Source organism: Xiphophorus hellerii, chromosome 5, assembly GCF_003331165.1.
Source record: "Xiphophorus hellerii strain 12219 chromosome 5, Xiphophorus_hellerii-4.1, whole genome shotgun sequence".
NCBI lineage: Eukaryota > Metazoa > Chordata > Actinopteri > Cyprinodontiformes > Poeciliidae > Xiphophorus > Xiphophorus hellerii.
In genome coordinates this window covers 23344675-23366932 of record NC_045676.1, presented here as the reverse complement: position 1 = coordinate 23366932, position 22258 = coordinate 23344675, and the positions used below count along the sequence as shown (strand labels likewise).

General features: G+C 40.6%; 1 protein-coding gene across 1 annotated transcript in view; it reads right to left on the bottom strand.

The window, feature by feature from the left end:
* LOC116719586 (complement C3-like) overlaps nucleotides 1-20103 on the bottom strand; it is a 28634-nt gene extending 8531 nt beyond the window's left edge. Inside the window, exons 1-26 of the mRNA XM_032562137.1 lie at nucleotides 19994-20103; nucleotides 18121-18316; nucleotides 17865-18027; nucleotides 16474-16565; nucleotides 16145-16233; nucleotides 15481-15563; nucleotides 15293-15380; nucleotides 15097-15199; nucleotides 14897-15017; nucleotides 14510-14625; nucleotides 13883-14029; nucleotides 12490-12589; nucleotides 12310-12401; nucleotides 11999-12190; nucleotides 11753-11908; nucleotides 11528-11657; nucleotides 11147-11215; nucleotides 8715-8832; nucleotides 8491-8579; nucleotides 8261-8400; nucleotides 4288-4500; nucleotides 998-1061; nucleotides 822-911; nucleotides 470-676; nucleotides 272-347; nucleotides 1-160 (exon numbers count right to left, since the gene is read on the bottom strand). Of these exons, the coding sequence (XP_032418028.1) occupies nucleotides 1-160; nucleotides 272-347; nucleotides 470-676; nucleotides 822-911; nucleotides 998-1061; nucleotides 4288-4500; nucleotides 8261-8400; nucleotides 8491-8579; nucleotides 8715-8832; nucleotides 11147-11215; nucleotides 11528-11657; nucleotides 11753-11908; nucleotides 11999-12190; nucleotides 12310-12401; nucleotides 12490-12589; nucleotides 13883-14029; nucleotides 14510-14625; nucleotides 14897-15017; nucleotides 15097-15199; nucleotides 15293-15380; nucleotides 15481-15563; nucleotides 16145-16233; nucleotides 16474-16565; nucleotides 17865-18027; nucleotides 18121-18316; nucleotides 19994-20070 (3171 nt within the window). The 5' untranslated portion in view covers nucleotides 20071-20103. The remainder of the gene's footprint in view (nucleotides 161-271; nucleotides 348-469; nucleotides 677-821; nucleotides 912-997; nucleotides 1062-4287; nucleotides 4501-8260; nucleotides 8401-8490; nucleotides 8580-8714; nucleotides 8833-11146; nucleotides 11216-11527; nucleotides 11658-11752; nucleotides 11909-11998; nucleotides 12191-12309; nucleotides 12402-12489; nucleotides 12590-13882; nucleotides 14030-14509; nucleotides 14626-14896; nucleotides 15018-15096; nucleotides 15200-15292; nucleotides 15381-15480; nucleotides 15564-16144; nucleotides 16234-16473; nucleotides 16566-17864; nucleotides 18028-18120; nucleotides 18317-19993) is intronic.
* Nucleotides 20104-22258: the final 2155 nt, after the last annotated feature.

Genomic DNA, 22258 nt, shown 5'->3' with positions numbered 1-22258 from the left:
CTGCATCTCTCTATGGTGTACATTTCCAACTTCTCTAAACATGCCATCAGGTTGCTGAGCGTTGAGGATCAGATACTTCACAGCGCCACAGATGTGATCATTTTGCACTGCTATCAAGTTGTAAGCTAAAGAAAACACCTTGGTCACATAAGCTGTCAGCCTTGTGGGGAAGAAAAAATGAATAGTTTAGTTATTCAAACTGCATATAGAATAAATACTGAGAAGCGAGTTATTGTCTCCAAAAAATACAATTGATCCTTGAATGCCTTACCAGGTGCTACTTCCACGATTAGTAAACACAGCAAATGAGCCATCGCCTTTACGATACGCTAGCTCGTTGTTGTATCCTAAACAGATAGTAAATTGTTACTTTATTCACAAATACCCTCACATTTATTTAGTCAACAATCAAAAGAGCACACATTTTAATATGTTAAATCCATTTCTGTTTACATCTAAGTGACCTTACCAGTTTTTATGTGCTGAATAGCCTCATTACGTTTGTTCAAACCAACAGCCTCCCACTGATTGGTTTTGTCCAAATATGTGGTTGCAATGACTGGCATAGTCATGTGGAACATGTTCTGTTCACCAGAGCCTGAGGGCTGGTAGATCAGAGTACCCATGGATCTGCCACTAATGGCATTCTCCAAAAGCCAAGAAGTTAGGTCTCTGCCTGCACGCACAAAATAAAATTGATAGATTAAAAATGTTAATATTCCAACTTCTAGAAATATGGAATAAATCCAGATCAATGCATAGTTGATAGTCAAGCAGCTTTGTTTGTATAATTCTTGTGGGTGTGTAACTGTGTCTCTCACCAGTCACATAAACTTGTGTGCTGGTTGGTGCGTTTGGTACCAAATTTGTCCTGGAAATATTGCTGTTCAGGGTTTCCACTTGTGTTCCACCTGGAGGTAGAAAAGAACAACTGAATTAGTTAGGAAAATAAAAACTTATATCACTGAAATTTTGCCTTGATGATGTAAAAACATACCTTGACCTCTGACAGCTGGATCTAAAGCTATACTCTGGGTTACTTTGGTCAGTACACCTTGAGGCTGAAAAAAGAAAGTTTGAACAAACATTAACAATAACCATATATTCAATGATTCTGGTAGGTCAAAGAAAAAACATACAATTATAGAAAAATCTAAAACTCTAAAATGTATGACATCTAAGTAAATCCAAACATACCTGCCCATTTTTTAATACACTTACTGTATCTCAGTGTTTCTCAACCTTTTTCGGGCCAGCGCTCCCTTATCCATTATCCAGGTCCCTCACCGCCCCCCACCAAAGAAATTGTAGGCTACTTTGCACTGAATATTATTTTACTATTAATATTACTATCACTAGTGTTGATGTTTTGATTTTTATGCTTGTTTCTGTATTTATCATCAAAAATAATTTCACAGAGAACAAAAAAGCCATGTGAATAAAAACTATTTTTACAAGCGTCTACAGGAAATGCAGTGAATGGACATTCAAGTTAAAATCGGTAAGCCTTTCTGCAGCTAACCATAGCGGAAAAAGAATATTCTTGTTCTGTGCCATTTTCTGATATTAGTTGCTAAATCTTGAACAAAATGACCAGATAAAAGATGTACAGCAATACCAGTTTAAACTTTGAACTATTGAACTATAAAGACAGAGCCCTGCAACATTAAAACATGGATAGAACTGCAATGATGTCAGTCATAACTCTTCTTCTCTTCAGTGTTTCTGACAGTTTCTGGTGGTGCAGCTTTGTGCTGCCTTCAGGAGAATGGGACATCAGAGTATCATTCATAAAATTTGACCCACATGGAGTTTACTGTGCAAACCAGAGCTTTCAGCGGAAAAACAAAACTCCAGATCCTTAATGCCATACAAATATGGGACAGAAACATGGATTATATCTTTATACAGACCTGACTATTGATTTATGGATTAATAGTTTTACTGGACAGAAATTACAAAGACCAAGGCTGGCTCTTAATCAAGTCCTAATGAGTCAGATTGAAAGTGTCATGGAGTCACTGAACAGCCTCGTGATATTAACACTGACTTGAAAAATAATATTGAAGAAATAAATATATCAAATCTAATTAAAAACATAAATAAGTGATAAGGTCCTTACTGTTATCTTCTGTTAGATATATTTCTTCTTAGTACTAGAATGGTCTCAACAAACCCATGGCACTTCAACAATATTATTTTATCTTTTATCTGAAAATAGTGTCTGTTTGTTCTTGCCATACAGTTCTCTGTATTAATTATTGCTTGAAAGGTCTTACCATACCAGTTTATTCCTCTGTATTTAATTTAGCTTTTTAGTTTATTCTTGCATTTTGTTCTTCATTCATTTCCATTTAATTTTCTTTGATTAGTATTATCTAAGGGGATTTTGGCGGTGTTGTTGAAAAAATTGGATTTTTTCAGGCAAACGTCCATCATGAATGCTTGATTATTATTGGTCCAAATTTGATGCTTCTCTGCCTAAAGACATACTTTATTTCTCACAATAAAGTCTTTTTATTTATTGTGAAGAAAAAGGCAGAAAAAATGATTTATTTATTTAAATATTTATTTGTAAAAGTTACACATTGCAGCTTTAAAATGGTTTCAATGAACCAAAGTTGGGAAACATCATCTTTCTGTTGTCACAATGGCGGACAACAGAATGAAAGACAGTGGAGCGCAGGAAGAAAAGAAAAAGAAAAGCGCGACTGAGAGGTAATGAAAAAAATATCTGAGCTAACAGGGTTTTTTAAACTTCATATTGGAAATGAAACAGAACCATCGTTCCTCTCCGCTTCTTTCAAAAGTTAGCCTTGCTAACAGCAGCTCTACGGTCCGGAAGAACCTGGATTTGTGTCTGATCTGGTGCCTAAGGTGTTACAGGCAGCGGAAGGTTTACAAAACATCAGAAACGATTCTTCTCCAGATCACGCTTTAAAAGCCAGATCCAAGTGCTGAGTACATCCGAACATAGGCTGATTTATCCTCCATCCATCCGCGGCTGTGTTTTGTATTTTCAACGGTGCTAAAAATCAGCGATGCTTTGAAACGGGTTTCCGTGAGTGGAAAAACCTAACAGAACGCTTTAAAGAGCAAGAAAACAGCAAAAGTCACAGAAAGGTAATGCGACTTCTCTGCTGGCGTGTACTCAATGTGAAGTTAAAAAGGTGTGACTGTAGCTTTACAGCTCTTGGCGTTCACACCAAGCGCGTTTTGAGCATCAGGTGCGTCTGATTTACATTAAAGGGTATGTGCCGATTCGGATCGGTTGGAGCGTTTGACACGTCCGACGCTCCGCATGGACTTTGTATGTAAACCAGACGCACCTGATGCTCAAGAGCATTTCTGTGTACGCACCATTATCCTCCAGCTGGTAGCAGGAGGCTAATGCAGCGGGAGGAACTGTCCTACTGCTACAGGCGTAGATCCAAAGTTTACAAAATAGCTGAAATGCGTCATGCCCTGCCGTGACACGCAGCTAAAATCCAGATATCAGTGATATCTGGATATCAGACAGCCGAACATGGATATCAAACAGACCATGTTTGGCTGTCAGAGGGGAAGTACTCACCCTGTCTATTTGAGCTTGGTAAGGAAATAAACCTGATAATTAGAGAGAAAGATACAGTTGATAAAAACTGAAAGGCGGAGGGAGACAGAAAAAGATAGAAATGAAGAAGGATAAATAAATAGGGTATGGTAAATGGATAGAGAGCGTTGTCATTTTTTTTCTTCCTTAGGAAAGATCTGTTGAATAGACATACTCGAGATGTTCAAGTATTTCTTTAATAACTACTAAATATATTTAGTTTGTCATAATGGTCGCTACATTCATTACAGTAATCAACCGTTCTACAGACAGATCGCAATTTTAAAAAGAAAGCAGGGGTGCACTGATTACAATTTTCTGACCGATCACTGATCTATAAAAGACCTGACTTGGCGATTTTTTTTTTTTTGTGTGTGTGTGTGTGTGTGTGTGCAAAATATAGCAAAAAACGTCACTAAGTTAGCAGGGCAACCAATAAGTGACTGCTTTAAAACTTCCAGGGGGAGATGACCTGGTGGGCGGGACTGTCCATCAGCCCCTCTCTCATGGTGGACAATGGCTGATTTTAGAGACCTTGTAGGTAGATAAGGTTGGAGGATAGGATCTATATATATATATATATATATATATATATATATATATATATATATATATATATATATATATATATATATATATATATATTTAATAGACCCATTGTTGCACAACACAAATAAACCCATTGTCTCTCTTACCACAACGCGCAGCATCTTAATAACTCCGTAATTAAGGTATGAGTCCTTGACAGCTGCCTTGACCTCGATGTTACGATGTCCTTCCTTCATTGGAATAATGATGAATGGTACAGATCGTGTAGTTTGGCTTCCAACTCTGACCTCCTGTCGGTACTTCCCACGCTTGGAGGCTACGCTGCACACGTTCTCTTCCTCAATCAGTTCCACACGAACCTTAAAAGCATTACAAAGATGGAGAAAGATACTGACATCACAAGTGTATGAAGATCTAAAAAGGTGTTATTTCAAATATTTACATAAAATGAGAGTTATAATTTATTGAATAGCATTTAGTATAGAATTATAATGTTGCTCATTCTCAAACTGATTGCCGTCTTACATTTTTTAATTATCCAGGAATATTCTGCATTTCATTTTGGGGGAATGATCCTAACTGCTGACGATTTTTTTGATCTTGAGTTCTGAGTTCTCCTCCATGGGCTGCCACCTTATCGTGGTGGAGGGGTTTGAGTGTCCCAATGATCCTAGGAGCTATGCTGTCTGGGGCTTCATGCCCCTGGTAGGGTCACCCAAGGCAGACAGGTCCTAGGTGAGGGACCAGACAAAGAGCAGCCCAAAGACCCCAATGATGAAGGAAAACTTTGGACTTGGTGTTCCCTCGCCCGGACGCGGGTCACCGGGGCCCCACTCTGGAGCCAGGCCTGGAGGGGGGGCACGATGGCGAGCGTCTGGTGGCCGGGCTTTTACCCATGGAGCCCGGCCGGGCTCAGCCCGAAGAGGAAACATGGGCCCCCCCTCCCATGGGCCCACCACCCGTGGGAGGGGCCAAAGGGGTCGGGTGCAGTGTGGGATGGGTGGCAGCAGAGGGAGGGGACCCTGGCGGTCCGATCCTCGGTTGCAGAAACTGGCTCTTGGGACGTGGAATGTCACCTCTCTGGTGGGGAAGGAGCCGGAGCTAGTGCGTGAGGTCGAGAGGTTCCGGCTAGAAATAGTCGGTCTCACCTCGACGCACGGCTCTGGTTCTGGAACCAGTCTCCTTGAGAGGGGCTGGACATACTTCCACTCTGGAGTTGCCCAAGGTGAGAGGCGTCGGGCAGGAGTGGGCATACTTGTTGCTCCCCATCTCGGCGCCTGTACGTTGGGGTTTACCCCGGTGAACGAGAGGGTAGCATCCCTCCGCCTACGGGTGGGGGGACGGGTTCTGACTGTCGTTTGTGCTTACGGGCCGAACGACAGTTCAGATTACCCACCCTTTTTGGAGTCCTTAGAGGGGGTACTGGAGAGTGCTCCTCCTGGGGACTCCCTTGTTCTGCTGGGGGACTTCAACGCTCACGTGGGCAATGACAGTGAGACCTGGAGGGGCGTGGTTGGGAGGAACGGCCCGCCCGACCTGAACTCGAGCGGTGTTCTGTTGCTGGACTTCTGTGCTCGCCATGGATTGTCCATAACGAACACCATGTTCAAGCATAAGGGTGTCCATATGTGCACTTGGCACCAGGACACCCTAGGCCGCAGTTCGATGATCGACTTTGTCATCGTTTCATCGGATCTGCGGCCGTATGTCTTGGACACTCGGGTGAAGAGAGGTGCGGAGCTGTCCACTGACCACTACCTGGTGGTGAGTTGGCTCCGGTGGTGGGGGCGAAAGCCGGTCAGACCTGGCAGGCCCAAACGTGTTGTGAGGGTCTGCTGGGAACGTCTGGCGGAATCCCCTGTGAGACGGAGCTTTAACTCCCATCTCCGGCAAAACTTCGAACACGTCCCGGGGGAGGTGGGGGACATGGAGTCTGAGTGGACCGTGTTCCGTGCCTCCATTGTCGAGGCGGCCGATCGGAGCTGTGGCCGCAAGGTTGTCGGTGCCTGTCGCGGCGGCAACCCTCGAACCCGCTGGTGGACACCTTCGGTGAGGGATGCCGTCAGGCTGAAGAAGGAGTCCTATCGGGCCTTTTTGGCCTGTGGGACTCCGGAAGCAGCTGATGGGTACCGGCGGGCGAAGCGGCATGCGGCTCGGGCGGTTGCTGAGGCAAAAACCCGGGCGTGGGAGGAGTTTGGAGAGGCCATGGAGAAAGACTTCCGTACGGCTTCGAGGCGATTCTGGTCCACCATCCGGCGTCTCAGGGGGGGGAAGCGGTGCAGCACCAACACTGTTTATAGTGGGGATGGTGTGCTGCTGACCTCTACTCGGGACGTTGTGGGCCGGCGGGCAGAGTACTTCGAAGACCTCCTCAATCCCACCAACATGCCTTCCACTGAGGAAGCGGAGCCTGGGGACTCTGGGTTGGGCTCTCCAATCTCTGGGGGCGAGGTCGCCGAGGTGGTTAAAAAGCTCCTCGGTGGCAGGGCCCCGGGGGTGGATGAGATCCGCCCGGAGTTCCTTAAGGCTCTGGATGTTGTAGGGTTGTGTTGGTTGACGCGACTCTGCAATGTCGCATGGACATCGGGGGCAGTTCCCCTGGATTGGCAGACTGGGGTGGTGGTCCCCCTGTTCAAAAAGGGGGACCGGAGGGTGTGCTCCAATTATAGAGGGGTCACACTCTTAAGCCTCCCTGGCAAGGTCTATTCAGGGGTCCTGGAGAGGAGGGTCCGTCGGATAGTCGAACCTCGGATTCAGGAAGAGCAGTGTGGTTTTCGTCCTGGTCGTGGAACTCTGGACCAGCTCTACACCCTCGGCAGGGTCCTGGAGGGTGCATGGGAGTTCGCCCAACCAGTCTACATGTGTTTTGTGGACCTGGAGAAGGCGTTCGACCGTGTCCCTCGGGGAGCCCTGTGGGGGGTTCTCCGGGAGTATGGGGTACCGGGCCCTTTGATACGGGCTGTCAGGTCCCTGTATGACCGGTGTCAGAGTCTGGTCCGCATTGCCGGCAGTAAGTCGGGCTCGTTTCCGGTGAGAGTTGGACTCCGCCAGGGCTGCCCTTTGTCACCGATTCTGTTCATCACTTTCATGGACAGAATTTCTAGGCGCAGCCAAGGTGTTGAGGGGATCCGATTTGGTGGCCTTAGGATCTCATCTCTGCTTTTTGCAGACGATGTGGTCCTTTTGGCTTCATCAGATCGTGATCTGCAGCTCTCGCTGGAGCGGTTCGCAGCCGAGTGTGAAGCGGCCGGGATGAGGATCAGTGCCTCCAAATCCGAGGCCATGGTCTTGAGCCGGAAAAGGGTAGAGTGCCTTCTCCGGGTCAGGGGGGGTGTCCTGCCCCAAGTGGAGGAGTTTAAGTATCTCGGGATCTTGTTCACGAATGGAGGAAGAAGGGAGCGGGAGATCGACAGGCGGATTGGCGCAGCGTCTGCTGTCAAGCGGGCGCTGTACCGGTCCGTCGTGGTGAAGAGAGAGCTGAGCCAAAAAGCGAAGCTCTCGATTTACCGGTCGATCTACGTTCCCACCCTCATCTATGGTCATGAGCTTTGGGTCATGACCGAAAGAACGAGATCGCGGATACAAGCGGCCGAAATGGGTTTTCTCCGTAGGGTGGCTGGGCTCTCCCTTAGAGATAGGGTGAGAAGCTCAGTCATCCGGGAGGGACTCAGAGTAGAGCCGCTGCTCCTTCACATCGAGAGGAGCCAGTTGAGGTGGCTCGGGCATCTGGTCAGGATGCCTCCTGGACGCCTCCCTGGTGAGGTGTTCCGGGCACGTCCCACCGGGAGGAGGCCCCGGGGAAGACCCAGGACACGCTGGAGGGACTATGTCTCTCGGCTGGCCTGGGAACGCCTCGGGATTCCCCCGGAGGAGCTAGAAGAAGTGGCTGGGGAGAGGGAAGTCTGGGCCTCCCTTCTGAAGCTGCTACCCCCGCGACCCGACCTCGGATAAGCGGAAGAAGATGGATGGATGGGATGGAGTTCTGGTCCAAGTCAGATATACAAAAGTCCGGAAAATAGAGATAAATGTGAATCATGCCACTTTAGTGCTACTATTCTTATTTTTTTCTTAATCTTCGACCGTTTCAAAGATTTTTTCCCCCGTTATGTTATGACTTACAGTAATAGAGTCTGGGCTGTAATTGTGAAGGATTGCTTCTATTTCAAGCTGCTCCCCTCGGACGGCAGAATAAGGGACTTGGAGATCAATGAAAAATTCCTTGCGAACAATAACCTCCAACGGCTTGGCAACACAGAGACCTTCAGGGTGAGTGAAGGCAAAGAAGAAATGAGACAAGAAATAAGGGGAGCTGAAATTGAGATGGGAGGGAAACGCAGATGACGCCTCACCAAGTGTTCTTGAGAGACTGATGCCGGTGAACTGCCAGGTTGTAATTGAATCACGCAGTGGAAAATGTTTCTCTAACGACGTGGATTCACTGAAACACACACACACAAAAGCAAAGGCAATGTTAGAAATATAATTAGAGATTATTAGTTTAGCAAATTAAATGTCCAGTGTTTTATTCTTTAACTGTTGTAGATTTTTTTTTCAACTTCATCAAATGACTCACCAATTAGGTTTATTTGCTGGGCAAACAGGAAGCTGGATGTCTGTCCACAGCAGACTTTCAGGGAACTTGGTTCGAGAAAAAATTGCATCGCTGTCCACGTAGCTGTCATCTGATTCACCTAAGTACCGACCTAAGTGTGTGTGTGCAAAATATAGCAAAAAACGTCACTAAGTTAGCAGGGCAACCAATAAGTGACTGCTTTAAAACTTCCAGGGGGAGATGACCTGGTGGGCGGGACTGTCCATCAGCCCCTCTCTCATGGTGGACAATGGCTGATTTTAGAGACCTTGTAGGTAGATAACACACACACACACATGGTCTGTGTTTCTTCAGTTAAAAAAAATATCCAGCACAACAGTATCAATCACAACAAGGCTTTCAGTACCGCCTCCTTTATTTAGTGAACTACCTTACTTAAACTTAGATACAAGTGACGTTGCTTTAAGGCAGTATGTACATTTTAAAAAGTTACATTTGACCTTTAAAAACGTTATGGATCAGAATACTATCAAAAGAACAGTTGTAAAGGTTTGTTCTTTCATAGGCGCAAAAAGTGAGTATGCAGTGTATGCAACGCATAGGGGCGCTGCACTAGGCGCAAAAACGATGTGGGGAATTTTTTTTTTCTAGTCAGCATTTTATGTACTTAACAGCTGTTATGATTGAAGGATGAGACCGAAAAATTTCCTGAGACCGAAAAATAATATAGATGGCAATTTAAAGAAAAAATCATACAAATAGATTAATAGTAAATAAATATTGTGAAGAGAACATTAAAAACGTTTGTTAGGATTGTGTAGGAAAAATGTTGATATCTTTTATAAATACAGTGTTTTGCGGTCAATATTACTTCACCATTTTATTAATGTGGGTTGCCAGTTTGGATCAGGCTTCCTATCAAGCTATAAGAATGATAGAAAACATGCTAACAAAATGCCTCAGACCTGCAGCCCATAGGCAGTTCTAGACACAGGCTAACAGAAGTGGCTCTTTGGCTCAAATATATTAAATTATGAAATATTGCCCTGTTTTTTTGTTTCATTCTTTTTTAATTGCCCTGTAGGCAACCATTTATTCACATATATGTACATTTATTATTATTGATACTTTAATTAAAAATGAGTTGTGCAAGTTTATGTTGTTGGGAATAGGGGGGCACCAATGACATGTTCACATACACCTCAGAATGTATAGCTGCTCCCCTGACAGGCGTCACAGTTGTGCAGTTGTTACAACCGTTTCCTTTGGAACAAGAAGGTCAGGTTTCAAATCTGGGTCATTTTGGATGGAGATGGTGTGTGAGTTCCACCTGGATGATTGTTCACTGTGTTGCTCTGACCAACAAGATGTCCAAGGTGCACACACACACACACCCACCCACCCCCACACACACGCACACACACCCCTACACGCACACCCACACCCACACACCCCCCCACACACACACACACCTCACACTAGCTAATCTATATAACTTATAGCTGGGTACTATGTGCATTTGAATGGATCATTATATGTGTTATATAGTCCTTTCCTACATATCTATCATATTGGCCTGACAGTCAATATGTATAACCCATAGGTGTTTGAACACTTGGATAAGAATTGTTCCCAAGATTTGAAAAACTCTGGGAGAAAACTTAGGATATTGCTCCATTTTACAGTTCATATTTTAATTTCATTTTATTTCTCCTATTCTCACTGGAAGTAAAATGAACATCTGTCTTAAATCTCACAGTATTGGGGAAGAGCTAAAGATTATGATGAAGGCATTAGGGCATTTTAATCTTTAATTAAAAGTGTTTATATTCAATAATTGAGACTGAACACTTTTCAGACTTTACTTATCAAACAGAAGTTAAAGTTCTGGCGCAAGTGAGTCTTGTAAATGGGCAATGACCATAAACATCCAGCCAAAGTAGATACAAAGCAACGTAAGGACATCAAAGTCAATGTTTTGGTGTCACAAAGCTCAATATTATAGGCAGATCTGAAAAGGTGCGTGCGAGCAAGGTGACCTGTAAACCTGACAGCAGCTCTTTCAGGAGGAATGGGTCAGTATTCAGACAATAGTCAGAAGCTTGTGGAAGAAAACCCAAAATGTTTGACCCAAGTCATAAAGTTTGAAGGCAATGTTATTAAATACTGAGGAGGTGTAAGCTTCTGGTTTAGAAGACAGTAATAAATAAAACTCTTATCTCTCACATTATTTATATGCATCTAGCATATATATATAAAAAGTAATTCTATCTTATCTAAAATTAGATATGTTTGGTCTGATTTAACCTCAAACAGTGAGGACAAAAAAGGTGTATGGGTTTTTGTTTCTTTTCATGTAAACCTCTGGTATCAACTGTATGTGTATTAGTAAAAAAAAAAAAAAGTATCAACATTAAAAAGGATTTCTTTTTAATTAAATCTGTATCTCTTACGTGGGGTAGTCGTGACTTCCTCAGTAGTTGTGTCTCTTTTCTGTCTGGATGCTGTTTGGCATTTCAGCTCTGAAATTGAACACCAAACATCTTTTAGATAAGTAACAATTTAGTACCCTTAAAGAAGACAATTATTACCAAAATAATAGTGAGTGTTTAATTCTTCTGCCAGTATGAAAATCCATCAAAAACACATCCTCGTATTGTTTTCATCTCAAAATAATTATGATTATCACCCTTTAGAATTTTAAAATAATAATTAAGGATTCATATCATTAAATGTAACTCAACTCCATGAAGGCATTTGAATTGTATGCAGAACCTCATTTAGTTGGACTGAGAATAAAAATACAAATTCACAACATGGTGAAATTAAGTCACCTTGTCTGTAGGCAGTTCCTGAAGCGACGCTTGACTCAAACATCAGCCCAGCATCAAAGAACACGTTCATACTGTTGCTCCCACCACCTGGTGTGCAGCCTATGTCATGATGCTCTACCTCGTCCCACACCTGCAGGGTACAGAAGTGAACCAACCAGGCTTATGGTTAAAGAAAACCAGACATGCACAGTCAATTTCTAGATTTTCAGATACTGTGAGATGTACCTTTTTCTGGGTGAGACGGTGCTTGTTGTTCAGAACGTAGACGCCTTGGTCAACTGCGACGAGTCCCACTGTGGCCCCTGGATCTCCTGTGACTTTCAGAGTGAACATCATGCGAGGTTCATAGGATGGAAGCGGTCTCTTTGATTCCAAGGTCAACTACATGGGAAGAAAATAACACAAAATATTTCCAAACACCTACATACCAAGGGTTTGCCCAGGTTTGACTCACAGAGTCGGTGGTCTTACCGAGCCCATGCACGAGTCTTTCACATCCACCCAAACAGAGTCCGACACCACTTCATTATCGGTTGAGTGGTAGTAGGCTATGATGCGGATTGAGGGCAACATCTCTTTGGTGATGTGAAGATTTAGGGAAATTAGAGCTTGGCCTCTTGTTCTGTAGCGCTCAGATTTCAGCAAGTGGCCTTTACTTAGGATCTGGGGTGCGCAGAATTGGATATTAGTCAGATATTGGATATGTACAGAGAAACTAGCACAATTAAGAGCAGGGAGCAATTCTGTGTGTGCATCACTAGCAAGTGCAAGAAATATCTCACCAGGTATGTGATGTCCTTTTCCTGTGGTGGTTTATTGAGATTGAGGTTTATTCTCAGGTTGTCTCCTACTTTTACCTCAGTTGTGTATGTGGCTGCAAGGTTACAAAGTTGCAAATATTGTTAAGGCGTAATAAATGAGACTGGTGACCTGCACCGGACGTCTTTGAGACTACTGCCTACCTATGAGGATATAGCTCTTGCTACTGGACAAAAAAGCTGATGCTTCCATCTCAGCCGCTGCTTGTCTTGATGGTGTAAGATCGGGTTTGTCCGTTTTTGCCTGTAATTTCATTCATACATGCACTGTGTAAGCATACAAATCAAACTTTCTACCACTTCAAAGACAAAATAAGCTTTTACATTGTTCTTAAACAATTTACATGCCAGAATCCTGACTGTTGACGGTGTAACAAAAAAGGGCAGGAAGCATGATGTTTTTCCACATTGTGTTTTGGGAGCCCTGATGTCTGTACATTTGTCTTTTGACTTTCCTGCAGTGATTGGTGTTAGGAAAATTATCCTCCTGTTCATTTACTCATGAGTTTATTTTACAAGTTATCTTTTCATATTATTCTTTTCATATTATTCTTTTATATTATTACTCTCATATTATTCTTCCTTTTATATTTACTTAACTTCTCTTTCTTTTGTAGTATATTATTAACTTTGTTTAGGATGTTTGCTTAGAAGCTAAAAACGTTAAACATTCATGTGTTATTAGTTCCATATGTAACTGATTAGTTGTGGTCAGCCACATGCCCTTATAAGGGCATGTCCATAGGAGGTTTCAGAATGTAAAGACGGTTGGTCAATTCTCTGTGTGACTGTGTTAAGAGAAGCCCAACCTCCTTTTTCTATACAATAAAGAGAAATGCAAAGAAAGAACTGGCAGAATTGAGTCCAGACAGTGTTTGACAGCGATTCGTCGCGTCTGTTCTCAATTCTCCTATTCTGCAGAAAAGAAATCAAAAGAAACCTAATCTCTGTCTCTGGCTGATTCTTTGCAGGTTGTGACAAAATAAACCTATCAATTGGGTTGGCTTGTTAAAAAATACACTTGTATCCAGTTGTGTGTATATAAATAGACATTTTATGTGTATTTCACTTAGTTTAACTCCAAAGGGTAAGCCACATGCCTACTGTTTTAGAATACCTTTGCTCTAATTTGGCTCTGGATCTTTTCTTCCAGGGAGGGACACCACTATTGTCCCTGTCTCCCATCTGTTTGCACACACACATCTCTCTTTTTTCTCTGCAGATGTTCATGTTGAGTTGTGATGCTGCTGTGATGCTGTTTTTCTGACAATCTACTATTAGAAGAATGTGAGCAGAATGGCTATTATTAGTCTTGAGGTTATTTTTCAGTATTCCATTTTGTTTCATCATATTTGATTTGATCCTTTGACTAATAGATAGCTGCATATAAATGCACATTTTATGTGCATTTATATGCATACACATTATATGTGTATTTATATACACATGAAATGTATGATGTTTAGTCAATTTCAGCAAATTGCTGTTGCCTTGACTGTGAGTTAGAGTCACAGTACTTCATCACCAACAAACTTACAGTGATTCTCAGTTTGGAAGCCGCTGCTGGTGTATTAATGGTGAGTGTTGTCATCCCATTGGCTGCTGTGACTCCCCTCACCTCACCGGGACTTACTACCACTGGGATATGTTCTGCTGGAGTGTCATAGGGATGTACTACTTCAACCTGCCATTGAGTGCAGGAAAATGAATTAGACAGGTTCTGAACATCTTAAAGTACATTTTAGGATTAATATGATGTTAATAGTTTAGTTTATCCTGCATGCAGTTAGAACAGTGTTGGGCCCACGCCATCTAAAAGGAAACTACTAAATTGTTAATTTAGTTATGGGATCTGGTGGCTGAATATTTCAACTATAAGGCTAATTTTCGTTAATAAACTCTCATACTTATTGTGGTGTATGTGTGCAGTGTTTACAGTCCAGTAGTGTTGAATTCATTCCTTTCTGAGAGACTGATGTGTTTGACAAAAGATTCCTGATTATCAGCTGCGGCCCCAACTTCATTTAGCATTTTATTAATAACTTATGAATCATAATTATTAGTAATTGATAAGCCAAACATTAATGTACATTACAAAATTTTAAAGTTCTTAGATACCAACATTTTAACATAGAAATAAGAAAAATAACATTTGGTTCCGTACCACAACGTCAAAGGGCATTCCTGGTTTGAAAAATTTGGGGGTTTTTCTGAAGGTGATTTTGTACGGCGACGTGACAATCTGGATGCCTCTCAACTCTGCTTCCCCCATTTCACTGCCTAGATAAAAAAAATAAAACATAAAAAATAAATGGACAGAATAGTGCTGCTTAATTTCCCATTGCTTTATCAAATAAAAGACAACCAAATGATAAAAATCTTCCTTCGATGTCTTTATTACTCATCACTGAGGTAGAAAAACTATATATTTTTTCAAATATCAGTGTTGTTTCCTTCGCCTCTTCTGTTTTCATGTTGCTGCTTGTTCATCTGATAAACGAGAGTTATTTAAAATGTAATAAAACACTGAAAATTCAACACAGTCACTCACCGCTGTCTGTCAGCACACTGACAGACACAAAGATTGATTTTCCTACAAGAAGATGAATTTCTGGGAAAGTCTGAGTGATCTGATTCCTTTGCAGTGTGACCTGCCCTTCGCCATCCACAACCTACGATCCAACAACCCCAAGTTAGGTCAGCCTGACTTACTTCATTTTTAACAACATAAAATATAGTACAGGAGCTCACTGGGACTCGTGTGAGAGAGTGTGGGATGTTTCTCTTCACGTTATCTTCCATGATACCAAACATCACATAAGCAGTCCCATGAACCTCCTGTACAGATAGTTTCCTACAACCAAAGGAATAGACAAATTAAGAGTAAAAGTGACAAACAAATCCCCTTTTCTTTCAGTTATGAAGATGATAAAAAGTCATTGCATACTTAGCTTTGATGTTGATGGTAAGTTGGTCACTGTCGACGTAGAAGAAAGGGACCACCGGCACCAACTTAACCTCAAAACTAGGAAGTACTGCAAAATGAAAACGGTTTTTTATCTTACTCCTCACTAGGTGAACGACAGCGTGAAGGTTGGATACATTGGAAAGCAGTCTACATAACTGAATGTTTACCATATTCTTTGACCTCAAATTCAGCAAAATATCTCTGCTGTGGGTTGCTTTGGAGCTTTGCCACCACCTTCCACAGTCCAGGGCTAAAGGAAGACGCATAGAAACACACACAGGGCCGAAAATCTCTGATCAGCTGGGAAAATTGTTCTCAAGAAAACCTCTAAATATCCTGTGAATCGGATATCTGTCCAGAAGTTAATTCTTATGAAAGGGATTTGATTCTTATGCTTTGTAATAATAATAATAATAATAATAATATGCAAATAAAATGAAAATTACATTCTTGCTAATCTGCTACATTTAGTTCCCTGTTAAGTGACTTACTTGTTTGCATATTAATAAGTTTTATTCAAGAAATAAAACCTGTATGACTGTGATCAATCTAAACAGCCCAGAATTTAATTACACTCAAAATTTAAATACACTCAAAGACAATTTGCATTATGGAGGCTAAGGACCTGATTGCCAAACTGTAACATGACCAAGTCTTTTATAGCAAATGCATTTATTTGAGTAAATAAATGTATTATTTATTAAATAAATAAATAACTACTTATTTATTAAATAAATAAATAAATAACTACTTATTTATTTAAATAAATGAATAACTATTTATTTATTTAATATAGTAAAAACGTTTTATAGTTATTGTAAATTTACTCACCTAACAATCTCACTAAGTTGGTAATCTCCAGAGAATAAACCAGAGTTCAAAGTGACTGTATCCCAAGGAATGATGATTCCATCAGGCGTCTAAGGTAAACGTATACAATGAACAGGTTTCGAAAGTTAGCCCATTTATATTTTAATAATACCTTTCATTTGCTCCAGTTATCTCTTTTCGCTGACTTTAGCATTCTCTTTTTCCCGGAACTCAAATATGAAAATAATTTGCTAAACAGGATGAAGAAAAATAAACGTGGATTGATCCTGGATATTTATTGTCTTCCCTGTTATCATATGATACGGTAGGAAAAGAATGAAACGCAGTACCATAATCTCGATGAGCACACCAACATCTTGGTTCTGATTGTTTGTGCCCACAGGCTCCATTTGGGAAGTCAAGGCAAACAACCTGAAATAAACTGGCAGAGAGACAGAAAGACATAACAGTTTCTCACAGATTTTAATTATATCTTTAAAAAAAAAGCATATTTATTTATAAGTTCACTTTTTCTTTCAAATAGCTGTTTGCTAATGAGAGTGCACAAATGTAGTGAGCAACTCTAATGTTTGTGTAGTTTACTAACTCTTTTTTTCTCTGCTGCGATTGAAAAACTGTCTGGTTGAGAAATGAAGTGCTAGCTAGCAGAACTTAGCAGAGCTGAATGATCTGCTCATGAGTAAAATTTAGCCGTTTAGCCATTGTGGTGTGTTGGATCAGAAGCAGATCTAAAAGAAGCAGGATGGCACCTCTGCTTTAGGCAGTGCAATGACTTCATGAGAATCAGTCAGAGGAGACACACAAAATACGTCCACAAAGTCTAATTTATCAACAAAAAGGTGTATACGCAAAAAACACCCCATCACACCATTGAGACTTAAAGCAGCATTCATCCTATTGGCTGGGCCAAGAAAAGAGAAACAAAGAGAAGAGATAGGAAATGACCAATCAGAGGAAGGAATGCATGCAGCTGAGTTCCTGAACTAACTTTGAACTTTGAACTTTGAACAGTGAACTGCTTCCACTGATTTTGGGAGCTGGTCAGATCACAATGTAAATAAAAGTAGTGTGAGGACTGTCGGTGTGGAAAATATTAAAAAAAAAAAAAAGTAACAAATAGCACCTTTAATAAGTTAATTGTCTATTAATTAACTTAAGTTAATAAGGTGGAAGTTATTTAAACATTTTTTTTATTTTATGGCTCATTTAAGTAATAATTTAATGATTAATTTATTTAAGTTTGTTCCCTTTTAACTTTCCATAATTTCCTTCTCTCCTCATTTTTTGTAGCCTACTTTTTGTGTATAAATTCTCCTGTGTGTTCATTGTTAGAGGTCAAAAATTAAAATAATTATTTTATACTTTGTCCTTTTGCTTTAATTCTTGGCAGCAGAGTGAGATGCCTAAGCCAACCATGTAATTAGGTAAGGCAAGTAAAACAAATAAAGTTGCACAGATTACATCTATGTCTACGGTAAACATATAGATACAAAGAACTGCTTGCATCTATATATTTATTTAAGCTGTGTTGGAATCGGTCAGGGTATTTGCACTTCTCTTAAAATGATTCTTTCCAAGACCATATGATTTCTGCAGCTGTGCTTTATTTCCCAAAGCTAAAACTTATTACCATACCTCTCACAAAGATTATTTTATGTGAGTCAGACATCTAAATATGCTATGCATTTTGTCCAACATCGTTGGAAAAGCGCCTTCTTACCCCTGCTGTTGGGAGTATAGAGCGTCTTGTCCGTCTGTATGAAGATGTACCCAGACTGGAGGGACACCAGGACCATTTTTTCCAGAGATTTGTCTGGAAAATTGGCTTGAACGTAAACATATTGCCTCATGGTGGGATCCTTGCTGAATTCTGCTGCCGGTATCTGAAACCAGAGTGAGAAGGCAGACTGATAAGAAACACTTCAGGCATGTTAACAGTCCTGTTATAGAGCAATTTGCAAGAGTGTTTTACGTACAGTTATTTTTCCAAACCCCTGGTAGTTATTCGCCCTGTTGAGGGTCACAAATGTCCCAGTCAGCTTCTTGTTTTTGGCCGGATGGTTCATCACGCTGATGCTGACGACCATGTCCCCGCCAGTGCAGTCCTGACATTCCACAAAGATGTTTTCTGCTGTTCCTACTCGCATCAGGTTGGGGGCGGACATCACTTTGCTGCAGGTAAATGATATGGTACATGGGTATTTTGAAAGAAAAGAACTACAGATTACTGGTGACATGTGAACCAACATTTATTTTCACAACAAAATGCTTCAGGCATACTGCTAATTTATGGTTTGGAGTGATTACTTTTCCCCAGCGCATTTAAATGAGGGTAGTACTATGTGATGATGATCACAAGGGGGAAAAAAACATGAATTTGAACATTCAAAACTGAATTCTTTTAATGGCCAATGGTCATTTAGGGAAAGGTCTTTTTTCATTGACTGAGGGTAACACTCCACCCTTATTACATCTTTCAGTTTGGGACAAACTGCAAGCAGGACTTTCTTACAGCATCTTGGCTTACGACGTCGATTTTCTGTGTTATTTTAGGATGGCAGCAAAGGAAGTGAACAAAGCTGTTCAGTTTGTGTTGGCCAAGCAGCCGAATATTGAAATAACATTAACAACCATCTTGTTTGGCTGTTAATGTCAAATATTAACAACCTATGTTTGTCATTGGTTGTTACACTACAAAGTGCATATCTCTCTTTGTAGAGGAGGATGGTTGTTCACAGCGCAGGCACTCTCTGGTAAGTTAGTGTCCATCTGTTGTTTGAATTATGCATTCAGTAAATCAACCATTGATAAAGATCCAAGGCTATGCAAACACAGAACGCAGGCAATTTCTGGTAAGTTAGTGTCAAACTGACACAGGAAAAAGTTAGCGATGGAGTAAAATTTAAAACCTCAAAAGAGTCCACGCCTCCAGGAATCAGATCTCAATAGCTGAGAGTCCAGATCCTTTTTATGAAGCAAAAACTAGAACAAGGGGTTCAATGGGTTTTATGGTTTTTGCCAGACCATAAAAGGATATGAATACTTTAAAAAGACATTGTACATTCAAACTGGAAATTTTGGCGTCTGATTGTTGTCGAGATCTGCTATTGATCCTTTGATTAATCGTTTAGGTTGTTTATATTTTTAAGATGGGCTGCACAGTGGCGCAGTTGGTAGAACTGTTATCTTGCAACAAGAAGGTCCTGGGTTTGATTCCCGGCCCGGGGTCTTTCTGCATGGAGTTTGCGTGTTCTCCCTGTGCATGCGTGGGTTCTCTCCGGGTACTCCGGCTTCCTCCCACAGTCCAAAAACATGACTGTCAGGTTATTTGGTCTCTCTAAATTCTCCCTAGGTATGAGTGTGTGTGTGCATGGTTGTTTGTCATGTTTGTCTGTCTCTGTGTTTCCCTGCGACAGACTGGCGACCTGTCCAGAATGAACCCCGCCTCTTGCCCTGAACGTTAGCTGGAGATCGGCACCAGCAACTCCCGACCCCACTAGGGACAAAGGTGTTAGAAAATGGATGGATGGGTATTTTTAAGATTACTTTTTAAGTAGAGGGTGATGATCTGTTGTTTGGACTATGTACTCAGTAAAAGCAAACACCAATCGAAGTGCAGGCCAACATTTTGGCAGCAAGTAAAGCAAAAGGGTTTAGTAGTAGTAAGTACTAAAAGTTTGCAAACTATTAGTAATACATGTTAGATAATCATGCAAGAAAAATGCAAAGCCATACAAAATATAATTTGGTTTCATAAATGGTTTATATTCAAAGAAACAGATAAATTGCATCTTTAGGCTTTAAGTTCTATATATTTCTATTGTGCTGCAGACACTTAGGTCTACTTACAAATTAGCTCCATCAGCCAGAGGAGCCCAGGAGGCAAAGGCCAGAGAGACCAGCTGCAGCAGAAGAGTCCTTCTCATCCTCCAGATTGGTTCCTATCTGCTGCCAGTGTGAAGCGAAGCCCTTTTAACACTCCAAACCTGAAGGTCCTCCCACATTTCCCCTTGTGGGAAATGTCAAAGTCCCATCTGTCCTGCTCTCATGTGCACACGCAAACATAAGCAGATGTACACATGACTTCATGGCAGTATTTATATGAAACATTCAACTCTGATCAAATATATCTCTGTAAATTCTCTTTAGGCGTGGTGTGTGTGTGTTCATGGTGGTTTGTCCAGTTTGTGTCTGTGTTCCCCTGCGATGGACTGGCAATGGATTGTACCCAGCCTCTCGCCCATTGACGGGCGGGGGTAGACACTGGCATCAGTGAAAAATAATTGTACTGAGAGCAAATGTTCTTTCATTTATTGTGGACATGGGTGGGTAAAACAACGCCAAAGACGAATGGAGTAGGAATTTGAACTGACAACGGCAATCCACCAGAAACAAGATGAACTCTTACCTTCACTGTTTCAGGAGGTGGTTCAATGGTGATCATAACCCACAGTGTTGGTGTGACAATTTTTGGAGAATTTGAAATTCGGTTTCAGAATGTAACTGATTAAATGAAAAATCTAATTAATGATCACAGCTTAAGAAAATTTCTGCAAAGTTAGTGTCGCTAACTTTGCAGAAAGGGAATGGGATCTTAAAGAGGATCTGGACTCTCAGCTGTTGAGAAATGCTTCCTGGAGGCGTGGACTCTTTTGAGGTTTTAAATTTTACCCCATCGCTAACTGTTTTCTTTTTTTTTTTTTCTTTTTTTTTCCAGTTTGACACTAACTTACCAGAAACTGCCTGTGTTCTGTTTGCATAGCCTTGGATCTTTATCAATGGTTGATTTACTGAATACATGGTCCAAACAACAGGTCATTTCCCTCTACTTAAAAAGTAATCTTAAAAATATGAACAACCTAAACGGTTAATCAAAGGATCAATAGCAGGTCTCAACTTGACAACATCAGACACCAAAATTTCCAGTTTGAATGTACAAAGTCTTTTAAAAGTATTCATATCCTTTTATGGTCTGGCAAAAACCAACCCCTCGTTTTTGCTTCATAGAGAAGGTCTGGATTATCAGCTATTGAGATATGAGATATGATTCCTGTAGGTATGGACTCTTTTGAGGTTTTAAAATTTTACCATATCGCTAACTTTTTTCTGTTTTTTTTTTTTTTTTCCTGTTTTTTCCAGTTTGACACTAACTTACCAGAAATTGCCTGTGCTCTGTTTGCATAGCCTTGGATCTTTATCAATGGTTGATTTACTGAATACGTTATTCAAACAACAGATGTATTTATTTTCTTAAACTGTTGAAATTAAAATCTAAACAACATATTTATTATGTACAACTTCTCAGAAATTACAATTTGGTTTTCAAGAGTTTAAATATGACAGGAGTTCTCTGTAAATTTTATTGTAACATCTGGAAAAAGAAAAGAGATGTTAGTACAGCTAAAATATGTCATTAAATACTTTATTGTTAGATTGTTTTTCACTGATAATATTACATCAAATTAAACAGAAAAGACGGTTTGCATCAGCAAGTATTAATTAAATAATCACTATCCAAATAATAATATTAATTGACAATATGAACTTATTTGTACGCAACCAGCAATATTTTATTATGCTGTTGTTAAACTTTTTCTAGAGTAGTGATTTTGTCGTTCATTTTATTCTTCATACTTAACAGACATTAACTGTAAGTTTAAATTTTATAATTGTACCATAAAAATAATAATCTTGGATGAAGACGAGGCATACTTCATCCAGCTCTGGATTATTTGGGGATTAAAGTTATTTTGTAAGTTAAACCATGAGAATATCTTGTTTCTGAATAAATAAAATGGCTGTTGTTTATAATCAGTAATAATATCCACTAACACATAACTAGAAAATAATCAAATTTTTGTCTAATCAACTTGTTACTCTTGTATTTATTACTGGTTATCAGTGAAAAAAACAACAACATATTTTTAGTTTTAAACATTGTTAAACTCTTAATTAAAGACATTTTTAATGATAACTTAAGCTTTAGAAACATTAAATGGACAAACACTCAAACCTTTTCTGTCTTTAGAGAAGATCAGAGGGAGCTAAACATTTAGCTTTGAGCTAAATAATTAGTTAGTAAACTCAATATTTAGTGTAATTGCTAAGTAAATA